A 17772-nucleotide genomic window follows, 5' to 3' on the forward strand; every position below is an offset into this window, starting at 1 on the left:
TCTGTTTATTTTTTAAATTACGCTCACTTTCCAGCCATATCACTGAAAAGGTGATTTGCGTTTATTTCGTATTTAAATTCGCTTTATATCTCGACTTTACTCCCCGAAAATTTTCTTAGTGGAGCCCTAATTAGGTCATCCCGCTAAGAAATTTCGCAACGAGTAAAGTCGAGATGTATAGCGAATATTACTATGAAATAGAAGCCAGTAACTTTCTCCCTAATATGGATGGAAAGTGAGCTGAATACAAAAATATAATACAACTAATAAAGGGTATAAAACAACGAAAAATTCCTTCCTCTGCATGGACGTCGCCATCTTGTTTGTCACGTGATTACACCCTCTGACTAAACGTCTGGTTCCATGATCTCGTCCGAAAAATTGCGCGTAAAGGCTTGTAAGGTAATAGGTTCGTACCAAAATAGTTAATAGGTTAAACAATATATAAGGAAAGATTTGTGTGATGAGCGACCTGATTATGCAAAACACGAAAACATCGCAAGTGAAGAGTAATTCAGACAACTCAACACAGTTGAGATTTCGGATATATAACTTTAATTCCGTCTGTAAATATGTTTTAAATTTACTGTGCTGTTGCAAGAAAACATCTATTAAAGTTTGAAACGAAAATGAAAGATATATACAACCAATTTAAATGAAAAAAACTTAACTTATCTGGAGTTATGAAAATGATTGACATCTACATGTATACTAAATGGCTTGGGTTTGACGATTAACGACAACTTTACACAATCTGATGTTTAGTTGTAATGTACATGTTTTTCAAAAAGCTAAACTGAAATCAAAAAGGTGACAATGCTCGTTTTGGTTTAAATTAACTGGGTCACACTTGCATGGTGAATACATTTTCTTTTAATTCCAGATTTCATTAATTGCCATTAAGTTTGATAGGTCAAATCATAGCTGCGCGACTTTCTTTTTGGAAACAAAACAGTCCCAAATTATATAAGCAACAATAAAACAAGTCCATTAAATGTTACAGAGTTTATTTTGTAAATGGCATATCACATTTTACAGTCAACTACACGTTATTAATTTTAGCAAAACAATATTTACATAGCATGTCAATCCAAAACTGCATATAGACACGTGAGTCGATTGAATGCCTACATAACGTGATACTTACTAACAAAACTGTGTCAGTCTCTTAGTAAATTTTAGTTACGTTTAAAATGCAAAGCTTACTTGAACATGTTAATGTCGTGGTAATAAACAAACTAACCAAATAAGTATTATATATAAGGAAATCCATACAGTTGAAATCATTGTTTTATGAGTGCCTCATTTCCTGGTTATTTTCTTAAATCAAAATACTATATAATACGTACACATCCGTGTTAAGGAGATTTGGCTTTGAAGTTTATAAAATTATTTAAGGTAAATGTATATGTAAGTTGGAAGTACATATACGCGAAAAAACATTAAAGTAAGTGTTCTATTTACAAAAATACCAATAGCCATACCTTCTTAATTCTTTTTAAAAGTGAAAAAATAATATATTTTTAACAAACAAATGATACATACTTTTTCACATTACATACATGCAATTGACATAACGACTAGGGTGATCTTATGCGAGTCAAGTAAAATAAGTTAGAGGTCCCATCCGATTGGTTTAATTTAACAGGATTCCAAGACATCTAGGCCAAGTAGAATGTTTGTAACACAGTATATAAAAGTATAATGTTTTATAGTAAAAGTAAGTTTTCGTATAAAGGTGTTTGTGTAAGTCCTTTTTTTCGGAGTTTATCGGTTGCATGGTTTCATAGTCAATTTGACAACAAACGTTGTGCACAGAGGTTTTGGTCAATATATTCAATCCATCAAGATGACTTTTTTGGATAAGTTTCGATAGCTGTGTGTATGAAATTTATTGACATCATTACTTTTATTTTCACCATTATAGAATGTAATAAAACAATGCTTAACATTATTCTTTCCCTGCTTAGCAACTGAAAATACGTTTTCCTAGTGGTTTAATTGTCAGACTTTCTTAGACAACTTTTCAATATCTTTGAAAGGTCCATGCACATATGAAAAACATTAACCACTGTGAAACTGATAAGTTTGTCTTCTTTGTCTTTGTGGTTAAAATTTTGCTAAATAAAAACATTGGTATCAACCAATACATGACCACTTTCATATACTGTATTAAATGTTAGACCCATGCAAAACGCTCGATCCGTATGAGGATATATTAATGAAATCATGTGAATGAGTCAATCATATTTACATATGACTAAAGAAACTAATTAATTTCAACAAAAAGTATCGTATCGTGTGTTGTTGTTTATTTAATTCTACCTGGATTATCCATACAAAGGCACGCCGTAAAATGAAAATGCATCTAGAAGAATATAATTATCGAGAACTACATCACGTTTGAAAACTGTAAAACAAAACTTCGAAAAAGAACAACCAATGATGTTTTAATTAATATATCTGAGATATCTCAAACTTAAAAGGCCCATTTCCGCATGACGCGAAACAAGTCACAACAATGACAAGTTTTACAGTATTTACAAGAAAACAACTTCGTTTAGCCAATAAGCGAAATGGAATATGACAATCGATTTTGTCGTGATTATTTGAAAATATTATCATGTTTCACTCTGGAATTTGAACAGAACTGTGTCTTATCTCTTAATTAGTTTATAACAATCGAGTCATACAGGTATTAAATTGCTCAGTAGTAAATGTTGAACAAAATTAAAGATAGCGAGCTAGTTTTACATTTGGCCAACTTCAATTTATTTACATGTATTTGCATGCAATATATTATGAAATATATGAAAACATGAAACGAAAAACAATCACTGGCGCTAAAACGAAACGCATAAGATATGTAAAAATAACAACAAATAACAATAAATATCATATAACACTGCTATACATAAACCCGAAACTTCTTGTAAGGACAACGACCTAAAATATACGGTACCTCCTCGTAATAATCCATGTCAATAGAAAGGCACAACTCAATTCACTTGAAAGAGCGGAAATGACGACTTCATTATCAGTCACGTGACATGACCCTCGTTAACGACTGACTCTAACGTTGTCGTCTAAATATTTTGCATGTTTCCATCGCTGTCGTCATTAATGTCATCACCACTAGTGCCTGAGCCAAATTCTCTTGCATTAATAATGATCAACGTTTTCATAGTTATTTGTGTCAAAGTTTAACATTTGAAAGTTCGCACTTCGGTTACGAAATCAAGGAATCCCTGAAAAGTAAAGGCGAACGGCATAGCACTTTCTCCGCAGAGTTCTATGTCTATTTTACACATCCCTCAGAGCAACCTGCTTTAAGCAAGTACACATTGAACACAAGACTTGTCTGATAATGTTGTCAAGTTAAAGCTAACAAGAATGGCTAAATACGTTGTGTTTTGCGGTCTATGATGAAGGATGTCTCTGCATTTTTTCCATGAACGCTTTCATCACCTGCAACAAAGGTAAAATAAATAACATTATTTTTCTTTCATTATTGAGAAGAAAGTTATTAAAAAAACATAAGTCAACAAGACCTAATAAGAACTTCATTAACTGCCGTAGCTTCAAACGGCTCAAATTTGGTTTTCTAGCATTTATAAATAAGAGTTTCGTAAACGGAATAAATGCTTCGCGCAAAAATTCTGCACGCACACACATCAATCTGTATACTACAAACAACTGACTAAATAACAAAGAGTGGTCATTCATTAAAAGATAAGTTTTATTATCAATATTGGATTTAAACATTTTAGGTACGAACCTTTGAGTCCGAACATGGCGCGAGTTGGCACGACTGCCGTTCAACTAGACTCGGACAATCCATGCCGTCGAATTTAGGACTCATGATCACCTTCCGGGAGCGTTCCTTGACCGCTTCCGGACCACACGTGGCAGAACAGGCGCCCCAGTCGCCCCATCCGCTCACCTTGCAGTCTCGTGCTGTTTGGAAAACGAATACAACATAAATTAGTATAATAAGCATGAACAATAATAATGAAGTTATTGCTTATGAAATCAATACAGTTTTCAAACTTTTATTCTTTTTTTTCTTTTTGAATTGCTGCTATTGAACGTTTCATACAAGTATCAGTAGCCACAGTTACGAAACCAACTCAGTATCACTGCAATAAATAAACCACGGTATTGATTAAATTATTAGAGGATTCTACTATCTTTAATAGAGAAATAACCCAATTAAACAACTTACGACACTTTTTCAGCCCTCTGCACTTCCGTCTGCGGCTGAGTTTCTTCGGACACTTTTTTCCGCCATTTTCCGGTTGCTGCTTAATCATACGTGACCGAGTGATGTACTGCTTACCGCATGTGGCCGTACACTGGTCCCACTCCGTCCACTGAGTGACCATGCAGTCCACCTGCTGACCACTTCCGTCTGTGGCGTTTAAATCGCCTGTGCCCATATTTTCCTTTCGATTCTTCATGTTTCTATTCTTTTCCTTCATGAGACGCTTACGTTCCCTCCGCTTCTCTTTCTCCATCTGCCGCTCTTTCTTCGATGGTTTCTTTTTCATGGAGACGTTTGCATCACGCAGAGGAGTTCCGGTTCCGTTCGCACCCATCATCTTCTGCTTCTGCAGACGCATTAAATCATCCTGAGAAGCTGCTATGAGCTCGGCTCTGTTGTGCGAGTTTACCGTTGCATCGAGGTTATCTAAAATTATTAAGATAGTACATTAAGAAACTAATTTATCAACGAATATGTCAATAGTTTCACGGCTAAGTCAGTCAGTTGGTCTGTTGAACAACAGGGCCACGATGACCATGAAGTGCTTATCCGAGTTAAATACTAGTATACATGTACAACAATTATGGAGGGCTTGACCTAGGGACCTTGCTTTATGACACCTCTTCACCCATATTTTAACATGGCAATTATACTGTGAAGATAAACATTCTGAACAACTTTCTTAAAAGTTGAGTGCTAAACATGACCTTTTGAGAGGAAACAAAGTTTTTCTAAGGTTTTCCCCGAGGACCTAGTTGCTTTCATGCACGTGTCCCAGATTAAAACTCGGTCAAGATAATTTTGGTCAAATTTAATCGAGATTGAGTAATAAATGTTGCCTCTAGAGGGGTAACAGGTGGGATTTGATGCTTGATGTGGCCTCTAGAGTGGTAACACGCTAAGGCTGACGACAGGCGACACACGATCTACAACGACGGACGTCGACATTGAGTGAACACAAATCTTGATGAAGGTTAATCTTCAAATTTAAAGAACCGAGCACGCATCACACGCGTCCAAACATTGGAAACCAGTTCAAGTGTAGTTAAAACCGTGTTACCCACCTAGAGGAAACATGTATTACTCAATCTCGGGCGGACGGACGGACGGACAGCCAGACAGACAGACAGACAGGCAGGCAGGCAGACAGACAAACAGACAGGCAGGCAGACAGGCAGGCAGCAGACAGACAGCAGGCAGGCAGACCGACCGACCGACCGACAGACAGACACACACACAAACAGGCAGACAGATAAACAGACAGACACACAGACAGACACACACACAAACACGCAGATAGACACACAGACACGCACACAAACAGACAGACACACACACACATAAACGTACAAAGCAATCCCAGTATAACCAATTGACTACGTCCGGGAGGGTATACACACATTTTCCAACCGGTTGAAGATGCGTGAAACAATAAAGCAACCATGTTTTATAAACCAGTGTCACAGTCAGTCCAATAAACGTCTACAATGTTTCATCTCTCAAACCTGTGATGTACATTTCCTTGCCACCAGCAAATTACCATGCCACTAGCAAATTGCAACACATGTTTCATTTCAACCTTTTGAATCAACCTTATGTTATAAGTCTCAACGTCACAAGCGTCGACATTGTTAATGATTGTGGCGCACAAACATTTAGGATGCGCGATTCTCAGCTGCGAAATGCCAGTTCCAAGTGCGTAACACAACTTACATGCCATCGTAAAACAAACACCTTTGAAGTCAATACCATACGCAAACCAACGAACACTTTAAACAACATTTTTCTATGCATGGTAGATAATGCTGATATATCATCGCATAAGTGTTTTAGCAAGTTAACTTAATTATGTATGCCATGTTATATATCACATCGGATGGGAAGTCGGCTCATGTACGGTCAAGGACACTGTTAATCAAAATAGAAAATAGCTTGAGCCGGGATGTAGTTTTAATACTAATATGGCATGTGCATATTATCTGTAAACATGTAGATTAAATAATTGCACAGTTAACTAAATTTAAGTAAATTACTTAAAGTGAATTAAACCACGTGTTACAACGTTGAAAAAATGGCTTTTTGTCATGGTCAAGTTTCAAGTTTATATAAAAAAAAATGTTTTCAACATCAATGTGATACTTGCATCTTTGATACTTCAACATTTCAATATACACTTAAATAACATAACAAAATATGCGTTTATTTTTTAATTTGCATTCTTTTAGTATAATTGGTATTTCTATGTCTACCCAAAAATTATACATAAACAAGACTTTCACAGAACTGAAGGTTAAAAAGTCGCCTCATTCCAATGAGAACACATGAAAGTTTAAGACTCTGTATTATTTCATAATGAAATCTATATACACGTTTCACAGAAGTATGAAGATTTTATTTTATTTTGTATCGTTGTCTGATCAGATTTCACCATCATCCTACGTACTTTTAAAACAAATGAATGACTGTTGCAAACCTATAACCACTATTATGTTGAGTTAAATCAGTTTACATTGATCGACTTACCCATATATTTGGCGCACTGTTCTTGACACTCGGCCTCGGTTTCGAACTTGTTGTCGTTTCCCCGGCAACCGCCATACCGGAAGGGCTGGCACTTTCGCATGTTGGTGTCATAGTACCAGCGCTGGAAGTTTCCCCGACAGGGACCGACGTTCATCGGGAGGGAGCAGATGGCTGAGAGGAATAAAGAAATGAGTATGACATAAAAATAAACGTTTATGTTATTTTGAAAAATATACATGTATTTTTTCATATATATTTACTCTGATTAAATGATTGCACATTGTGTTATATATATGAGTATTTTGTTATATATTTGTGCTCTATGTTTGATGTTAATGTATATTTATGTGTTTATTGTATAATTCGCGAGTATTCTGCCATTTTACATATCTATATTTTATTCAAACTTATGTTCAACGCTCAAACGCGTTCAAAGAGTGGGCGTATATAATTATCAATAAATAGTTGCCTAAAAAAATAGTTGCCTCAGAAACGATTTTAAAGTATTATGACATTGCAATTTCGCCGTTCTATTGATATCAATTAGATTACAAATAAATCATTTAAGACGTATACGTAATAAAAACATATCGTACTCCGTTGAGATGAATTGTGATCAAACAAAAGTGTGCCCTTTTATCAATTGACGGTAAACACAACGAAAACGGATGTCATTTTTACTGCTTTAATCTGCATCCATGCATTATGCAAAAATGCGCTAAATGTTTCATTAAATGCAAATTGATCCCTGATTATCTTAAATACGACATGATTATGATGCATTCAAATATAAAACGTGTGTTTCTTTTATATCGTAAATTGGAGGACTTGAATAGGTTAATTAACCTTCAACCACATGACTTGTTACAAAGAAGATTGTCGACTTATTATTTCCACTATTATCCTTTTATCCTAGAAATGACGCAAATATTCAATTACTCATTCCGTGGCTTAAACACGTTTGTTTTGTTATGTGGCTTTTAAATTCAATTATGGGGAAAGGAATGTCATCTTAATATATTTGCTTTAATATTTTTCAGTAAATATAAATGCTTATAATAAAACTTCGTCTTCAATAATGTTACATCTATAAAATCATTTGTATTAAATAATACTATTTGTATTTTGTGATAGATTGATCAAAAGTAACTAATATTCACATTAATTAATCACATTAATGAGGCACATTAATCTTAAACTTTTAATCGCGACAGGCTTGGCTTACCAGTGAAGTTCTTCATCATGAACGCTTTCCGGCAGTCATGGACGATGCCGTAGCAGACGTCTTGCTCCATGATCTCGTATCCACAATTCATCATCTGCGCGGACTTGCGTAGAAACATGCGCCATCGTTCCCGGACGCCCCGCCCACAAAGCTTCGCGCTGCAAGGCGACCAATCAGACCACGGCGTGATCGCGCAAGGATCCTCGAAATCGATTGTGTCCGTATGGCGGACTTCAAAATTCTTATTCAGCTTCTCGCGGCCCTTTTTCTGCGGCTGATTTTCTACGCAGACGCCCTGGCACGCCTCTTCTTCCGCTAGATCCACGCTGCACATGGACGGCAGGATGTTCTCGTTGACGAGCTCGCGGGTGCGCCGTCGAATCCCGGAGCCGCAGCTGTTGCTGCAGACCGTCCATTCGGACCAGTCCGTCGTGGAACACTTCATCATCTCTGCATAAAGATAATTGAACCTCGCTATGTGAAAGGAGTTAAATGCATATGACTGTGTTAAGTGTCGTTCCAGTGTAGCCAGTCCGCATATGCTAATCAGGAACAACACATTGCGCCGAAACTGGATTTTAGCTAAGAAGAGTCGTCCCTGATTATTCTGTGCGAAACACTTTACGCACATGCATTACACCCCGAATTCACAGAGCGAGGCCCATAAGAAGAGTTGGTTATCTCTTTACCACTCAAGTACGCACTTTAACTTGCTTGCAGTCCCTTTGAAAATCAATTAATGGCCTTTCTATATAGATTCAAGATTTAAATGCTTCATTTATAACCCTTAGATACTGGTAAACAGCATAAGACCAGAATAGTTACTCGCAGGCTGTTCTATTTTTTTGCTGGTTGCATATATCCATTTTCATTTTGCTTTTGAGTGGGTAAGGGTAATGCACCTAGGAACTTGAAAACGGTCTACGCCGTCAGATGAGCAATATTGTGATATTAAAGTCGTGGACAAAAGTGATCGCGGCAAATAAATGTAAATATAGCAATTACAACGAATTTGGATGATGAAGATTTTCACACTTAGGTTGCGTTAGGTCCATTTAAAACCATGAATAGCCCAGTCCGACTAGACCCTTTCGTGATAAATTGTGATGGCATTATGTGTTTTGCCCTTGTGTTTAAAATATAAGTTGGTCACTTTAAAAAATAAAGCACAGGCAATAAGAGTCGTTTTAAGAACAACCAACTGGAACGCGATCTTGTGAAAGTCAGGCTTAATGCGTGTGCGTAAAGTAGCATCACAGACTAATCTGTGTAGTCCGAACAGGCTTATTGGGTATGCCACTTTACGCACAAACTGGACATTTGTGTCAAAAAGACTTCCTTAACACAAACAGCGAAAAGTGGCGTCCCTGATTAGCCATAGCGGACTGCATACGATATAAAACGCACAAGCACCATTTACACCGGTTTTCCAAGAGCGCGGTTCAAACTGAGTCGCGTTCTGAGAAAACGGGGTTTAATTCATGTGCTTACAGTGTCGTCCCAGATTAGCCTGTGCAGTCCGCACAGGCTAAGCAGGGACAACACGTTCCGCATAAACTGGATTTATGCAAAGAAGAAACTTTCTGTAAACGAAAAATATCATAAAAGCGAAAGTGTCGTCCCTGATTAGCCTGTGCGGACTGCACAGGCTAATCTGGGACAACACTTTTCGCACATTCATTGAACCCCCTTTTCACAGAACACGGCCCAATGTTACTCTCTCTCACCTAGTTTCTTAGTCATCATCATCTTCTTCTTCATCGCGTCTATGAGGTCCTCGGTGCTGGGTATGTCCTCGCTGCTATGCGACCCATCCTCACCAGCGCAGTTCTCCTGGAGCTTGGTCAAGGTCACCGTCGCCATGGGTTTCACGGGGGTGGGGCCGTAGAAGGGAGAGTCGGGGTGCTTCGGGTACAGGTTGGTTATCTGGTGGATGCGCTCACGAGGGTTGGAGGGAATTTTTCGAGGGTTCTATAATAATAAGAGACGTGCGTTTATGATTTAATATGTGTGGCCTTTGTAAGTTAATTTTCGGTACCTTTATAATTTGTACAAGTACCTACTCCAATATGAGTCGAATTGAAACTAAGTCGTTCAATTTGCTTTAATAGCAAAGAGAAAAACTAAGAAATTCCGAAATTTGTACTAGGTGGTGTTACTATATTAATATATGAACGATATTGATATTTAATTGTATGCGTATTCTTACTGTATTCATATGAATATAAGTGCAGTAATGACACGTATTTATGTATAATAAAAGATAAAAGCTTACATGTGATGCCGCGAAAAACGACTTGAAAATATTGTAACTACCCGATATACGATACCATAAAAAATACTTATTTTACGTTTGTGCACGTATCATTTTCATGCATGATAACATGCACATACAATGTACATGTAGCTTGTAGAAAGGAAAGGGTCGCCATTGAAAACAATTCTTATATGAATAAGCGTATACTTGTACTTACTATATACTTGATGCCGTCGTCGGTGCCGGCATCCCAGGGGTACAGGTCCACAGTCATCTGATCTGCCCACGTGCAGTTGGTCTGACACACCGACAGAGACGGTATACCTGTGAAAACAAAGTAAAGTTCACCCGTAAAGTATTGATAGGTTTCAAACCTGTGACCAGATGTTAAATATTTTCATATGTACCAAACACCAAGTCTTCCAACAGTGTCCGACTGCATGAAAGATATATAGATAGATTATTTTCATTCCATATTCTTAATACACTAGTTTATTATCATAAACGTGCAGTCTTAACTTTTGAAAAAAGCTCCACCAGGCTGTAAACGTAAAACTCACCAGTGCACAAGTCGGCTCTAGGTCCCACCATAATGATGAGTGACATAGGTTACAACTTGCCTTTAATCTGACTAGGCGAGGTTCACGATGGTACAAAGAGACAGTTTACAATTCATCTATAACCTGACGTGGCTAGATCCCACCATAGTGATGAGGGACATTTGTTACAACACGCATATCACCTATAAACTATAACGGGGCTAGGTCAATTGATGGTACACAAAGGCAGTAAACAACTAACATATACGCCAGTCGGGGCTAGATCCAACCTATTGATGAGGGAGAAAGGGTTAGAACTCACATACATCAGGCGGAGCTAGATCCCACAATATTAATGAGGGAGACAAACCTGTACCAACTCACCTATACACCAGTCAGGTTTAGTACCCTCTAAAGTGATGATGGTGACGGGTGTCAGCTCGACTGTTACATCAGTCGGGGCAAAATCCCACCGTAGTGATAAGGGAGAAAGATTACAGCTCATCTATACACCAGTCAGTGGCAGTACCCTCAATAGTAATGAGGGCGACTGATTACAACTCACCTAAACACCACGGCTTGGTCCCTCTACAGTGGTGTGGCAGATGGATTACAACTTACATATAAACTAGTCGTGAGTAGGTCCCTCCATTATGGCGAGCGAGGAAGGTTACAACTCATCTATGCACCAGTCGGGTCGAGATCCCACTATAGTGATACGAGAGATAGGTTACAACTCTCCTATACACCAGTCGGGGCTAGGTCACTTCATTCTGGTGAGGAAGTAAGGTTACAACTCACCTATACACCAGTCGGGGCTAGGCCCCACCATAGTGATGAGTGAGATAGGTTACAACTCACCTATACACCAGTCAGGGCTAGGTCCCACCATAGTGATGAGGGAGATCAGATGAGCCTTTTGGTTCACTTTGAACACCGCCTCACGTGTCTTCGTGACGTCACGCCACATCGGACTAGTCTTGATAACTGTGTATATCTTGTCGCTCTGTAAGACACAAACCATTTTAGAATTACTGTGGGCCATAAATTTTTACCAATCTTTTATTTTTACTTTTATAATTTAACATCATCTATTTAACTTTTCAAATCTGCTATTCATATTTGTTTTATTCGCATGTTGATGTCAAATTCTTCACATTGTCTACGTTGTATTCCTGTGTAAAACGTATAGATACCCCGTTTCATGCTTAGACGTTATGATCAAACCAGGGACGAACAAATATCTGCTTTTCACAAATGCTGTGTTGTCAAGATTTATATGTTTTGAAATAAATATTTTTGTGTTTCTGAAATACAACATCAATACAAAATTTGAACTGCCATCATTAGTGTATTTTTATAAAATCCGCCCGTCAAGAATGTTGTATTTCAAATTATTTATGCAATATCATACCATACAATTCTATCCGCCAAGTATTCAATATGCATATTTGATATTGGTTTTAAAAACCAAGCTTGATTATTTGTTGTTACGCCTTTCATCGTCGTCATAAAACAATATATTTTCCTTTTTTGCATTCATGGGAAAGAATATCTGACTTCTAACGCGTGATTTTATAAGTCAGCTTTGCAAGATTTGTTCCCCTTTGAAGTACATGTACATGATTCGTTCCAAGTATCCACTCCTTACATGGACTTAAGGTGGCCAACATAAAAAATGTCAAACAGACTCATGGTTTACGAGCAGTTGGTCAAAACAACGAACAACAGTGACATAGACGCTAAGGCGTTCTGACAAAACTAATCACCTCTCACCTAAAAAAATATTTCAAAGATTTTGACGCGTGTGAAAAACGACGTAAGAAATCGCCAAAAGGCAGACGCAGGCGCTTTGTTTTAAAAAGACAAAAAGAATTTCGGAGGGAAATGTTAAATATGACACTTTTACGTAATCCTCCCAGATGTCTTGGGTATTTGACAAGAAATGATAATTCTTGCTTACGCATGACAGAATTCAGTGCCGTGTTTATTGTGTTAACAATGAGCAGGAATAGGTTTTCCAGATAAAGTTGGTCGTATAAAATGCGCTGAGAAAGGATAATGATCCCAGTCAGCGTCTGTTAGCCGGAAGTTGAACGTAGCACGTGCAATTAACGTCTGGAAACGAGTGTCATTGTGGCTGCATGCGGTGTAATTAGTTTAACAGACCGAGCAACAGAAAAAAATAAGAATCACTGCATCTGGGAAAATAGACAACAGTTGCTAAAATTCACGCTGTACGTGTATTTGACAGCACAACTCTGTACAGTGGCATTGTAGAGTAGAACAATGCATTTTTCTTTTATGTATTTTTTTTTTTGGAACAGTCTTCATAAAAACGACGCTTTTTAAGAATATTTGGCTTTAAATACAAATTTAATTAAACGATACTTCCACAATGCCAGTTCATATTAACTTATTTAGGCAATACACATCAGTATATATTTCATATCATATAAACCATGTATGTTTGATTAATATTTATACGCATGTCAAGTAATACGTTTATCATCATACATGAGTACCCACGCTTAATATTTTACATAAAATAAAATATACACACATTCCAAACGTTTAAGTATCGATAAACCAATATAAAAACATGTATTTACGAATTTTGAGTACACTCGTTATTTGTCATGGAGGCCAAAATACCGGTCGTTTGCAGGTATATAAAACCCTCTGCTGTTTATCTTAACCTCTCGAAACTATGTTGACCAATTCTTAACATGTTTTCAAGCAGGTTAAGGTGTTTGTAGGAGGTACACTCGAGGTCAACATTTAACTACCGTTTTCAAACTTCTGTTCAAAACCATCGTAACAAGAATCCAGTGCAGTACATACTTAGGTCAGTTCGATCGGGTTCGGGTAGACATGGCTTACAAATGAGATTACTTGATGTTCATTTATCTCATATATGTGGCATTAGATCACGTGTTATTGTCTCTTCTTATCTGCATTTCAAGAGCGGTTTGTGTTCATAATCTGGGTTTTCTTTATTGAGAAAGACACTGGCAGTCTCTAAAATTCCGTTAATTTGCTTATCGTCGTCGTCTTGAAACGTTTATGTTATTATGCTATTGTTATTGAGTGTATTAATATTCAAATATTTCGATATAAACAGCTGTTTGCTCTTGTTATGAACACACATTTTCGAGTACCAGTCAAATCATGCGGTTTCAAACAATATGTGTCTAATGTTATACGTAATTTTGACATTATAAAACATGATGAATTTGTAGAAAAATATTTTAAGATATAACAACGAAATGTTGCCCAAATGAGCCTTTAATTAAGTTTAACTGCATTCTTAAAGAGTAAGTGTATATATAGTTTAACTCAGTAATAGAAAAAATGTTACATTTTTTACTAGATGAGAAAACGCAAATTTGGTACTTTATTGTTCAATGAACGTGTAACCTTTTTCACGTACAAAATACCGCACAACAACGCATTAATCTTTGAAAAGGCATATTCCAAAGAAAACGTTAATAAGAAAAAAACGACCAAAGAAAAAATGCGGAAAAAAGAGACATGCCGAGATCATCGTCGTCTCCAAAATGAGTCCTGTCTCGAGTTGTGGCCAACAAAAACATCTACAACAACAGAACATTTTATGATTGGCATGGGGTTGGGTTTGATGTCTTTATACCGCCGTTAACGAACTATTTTATCTCCGTACTACATTTAGTTACATCATTTGCCAGATACCGTCAACCTCTACAATACACATAAAACGTTATTTATGTTTTTAATAAACCATACAGAACCGCAAAGTGTTTTATAAACGGTAACAAATGAATCGCAATCGTCAAAAAAGCCATTTATATATCGTCTTTATCAACTCATATTTGTACCGAATTTGTAAATATCACATCTTCATAGGGAAAGGGCTGGTGAAATAATAGTGTGGTTGTAACATTTGTAATATTTGATCAATTAGACTGCATAGCTTTATCATTCAAATGCAATAAAAAATGCGAAATACAAGTCGCGATTCAGATACCATAACCAGTGAAACATATCATGACATTTGCTTAAAATGTGCATTTTATAACGACCAAGAATTAGCTTTAGATTTGTAAAATGGATTTGTTCTGGGCATTTCATCCATATTTAGATTTATGTGGACTTTTTTCACACTTTCGAAAAACAAATTACTAAAGGTTGATGGATCACACTAATGTAAAGAGTTTCATATCAAACATTTAATTTCTTGCGATGCATGTCATTGTCCGAAAATGCATTGTCATTCAATGTCACTAGGAGACCTCCATGCCACAGAGCCGGTGTCAGGGATCAGTCATTAAGAAAATCGACTGTGAACAACAATGGACTAAATCCTTCATGGAATTTTACATAAAAACCTCAGCCACTAGGTGGTCTGCCATCACGAACCATCTATTTTATTTGCGTATATGTTAAAGCTATACGATTTGATGCTATGCTATACATTTTACAACATCATTTAAAATATATAATGCATGGAAATGATCTGAAATCCTTTGACACTTTTACAAGGCAATAAAAAGTGTGAACGGTCTTGTTGCTCAACTGCATCATCACAAACAACAACAAAAATTATAAATGTTTGCGAATTTGAACATTTTAAACTTCGTGTGTCCATTGAGTGCCTTGTATAATTTAAGCTTATTTTTATGTTGAAGATAATAACTATCATGCATGCTGTATTGCTAAGTTCTGCCGGTGAATATCATTTAACAACTCAACATTTTGTTCCCTGTATCACAAAATATACATGCATAATATTAGTTGTTGTTGTTGCTGAGGCTGCTGCCGACTTGCTGTAAATAACTTTGAACCATGTAGTAATGAATTAAATCATCCAACAAAGTCTACAGAATATATGGTAAATTGCCATCCATCTAAACATCCTGTTGGAACTAGCATGGAACTTATTTATTAAATGTTAACATTAATAATTTCTCTGTAAGTCCTAATACGTGTTATCTTTTTGGTCTCTTTATAAAGCCACGCTTGGATCAGACAATTCTTGCTAATACCTCAGTCACAAATAGACACCGATCACCGTCCGATCAGCGGCCGACGTATTTTTCCGCTAATCGGGCTGGCGACCGGCCGATGCTCGCACGGAAACCGGGCCAATTTGTAGCATCGGGCGGCGTCCGGATTAATTTTAAGTCTCACTTAAAATTTTACCCGACGTCGGGCCCGGGAAGGAATCGAGACGAGATCGAAACAAGATCGGACGATCAACGCACGGGTATCGCCCGGCGATCGCCCGACATCGGATTCATTGAACGTGTATCGGCAAAAGTAAAGGTATTTCCCAGAGGCATATAAATCGGCCGGCGACCGTCTGATTGCCGGAGGGCCTCCGCACGATGCCCGACGGACGCCGGACGATGCTCGTTATGATACACGTACGATGAATCCTATGTCGGGCGCACGCCGGACGATAACCGTTCGTTGATCGTCCGATCTTTTTTTGGATCTCAACTCGATTCCTTTCCGGGCCCGATGTGGGTAATAACAAACTGTGATATAAAAAAAAAAAATAATCCGGACGCCGCCCGATGCTACAAAATGACCCGATGTGCGTGCGATCATCGGCCGGCGCCAGCCCGATGAGCGGAAAAAAAACGTCGGCCGCTGATCGGACGGTGATCGATGTCTATTTGTGACTGAGGTTTTAAACTTTGTCACTCATCGGACGGCGGACGGCTCCGACGTGTCCAGTCTTCCCGATGCCTGGAGATCGGACACATCGGCCGGCGACCGGATTATTTGTGACTGAGGCATAAAGGACTCATATTTTGAATGTGGGCATCTTAATGAGACGTTCACTTTCAAATTTTCCAATAGAAAAATAAGTCGTAAAATCTCAATAAGTCAAGTCCATTGAATTATAACCGGACAATAGCCTACTAGTATTAGCAATTTATAACAGAAAAATAAAAACGTCGTGTGGGCGAAAAAGCACGTCTTGTCTCTTAATTTAATACAGATTATTTTAGCGAATACACGGTATAATTGTACACAGGTTCAAACGGCAAGTCTACCGTTCGTTGACTTAGCGAAAGCTGTAGATTGTCACAACAGGAAAGGCAAATGAAGATGTATGGCGAAATAATGTGCAGTCTGTCACAGACAAATAAAAAAACGCATCGAATACATGTCCGCTCTGGCCACATGCCATGCTGACATTGCCTGGACACGGCTAACAAAGCGTGAATATTAATTAAGGAGCCGGCCAAGGGGACATCCTGCGCCGCCCAGTATTATATTTTATTCACGCATGTTTAGGTAATGTCAAGTGTTGTTTGCGCGTTTGCTTGTCACTTTGCAATGTCCCTTTGCAAACTGGTAATGCTATAGTAAAACCTGATGGGAAGTCCAAATATTGTAGTATATTCGTATATTGTTTTGCTAAATAAATGTTCAAATGGCTTCTTCTCCGTACACAAACAAATAATTATAAAAATGATAGAATTGTAATTATGAACCACAAACCGATAAATAGAATCACTTCAAGTATCTTTTATAAAAATTATAATCCGTTCTCTTTTTTTTAACAAAATGATAAGAAAGTCTTGATTTGTTTTCATAACAAATTTTCACGTTATCATTTATAAAATATGCATTCTTATGATGACGGCCAACTTTCTAAAGAAACAGTACATTTTGGGCCTCGTATGACCAGTGTCCTCAAGAATGACCGGGTCAACAGACGCCTCGCTCGTCACGTGTGAGAAATATCCACACCTCTGGCAATAAATAATCGCCCATACTCGTAATTTCGGCAGACACTTTTGGGTGGTCAGAATAAATTATATAAAACGTTTGCTTTCGCTTAAAAAGCACAATTTTGGTAAAAATAAATCATCATGAAATATTTGTATTATATTACGATACGTAACTTTGGAAATTTAAGATATTGTGTTCAAGCGATTTGTCCATGGGTCAGACAATAAGATTCTCG

The 17772-nt window shown here is 37.5% G+C and overlaps 1 protein-coding gene across 1 annotated transcript; it reads right to left on the reverse strand.

Annotated features, from left to right (window-relative positions):
- Window positions 1-990: 990 nt before the first annotated feature.
- LOC127858278 (spondin-1-like) lies at window positions 991-11814 on the reverse strand (the record flags this gene model as incomplete). The annotated part of the gene is given in 8 exon segments (XM_052395270.1): window positions 991-3468; window positions 3779-3957; window positions 4226-4690; window positions 6788-6958; window positions 8013-8462; window positions 9740-9983; window positions 10487-10593; window positions 11670-11814. Coding segments are annotated over 8 exon segments (1809 nt in total), but the record flags the coding sequence as incomplete, so codon positions are not given.
- Between the last annotated feature and the right edge of the window lie 5958 nt (window positions 11815-17772).

The sequence above is a fragment of the Dreissena polymorpha genome, chromosome 14 (genome assembly GCF_020536995.1).
Source record: "Dreissena polymorpha isolate Duluth1 chromosome 14, UMN_Dpol_1.0, whole genome shotgun sequence".
NCBI classification, from domain to species: domain Eukaryota; kingdom Metazoa; phylum Mollusca; class Bivalvia; order Myida; family Dreissenidae; genus Dreissena; species Dreissena polymorpha.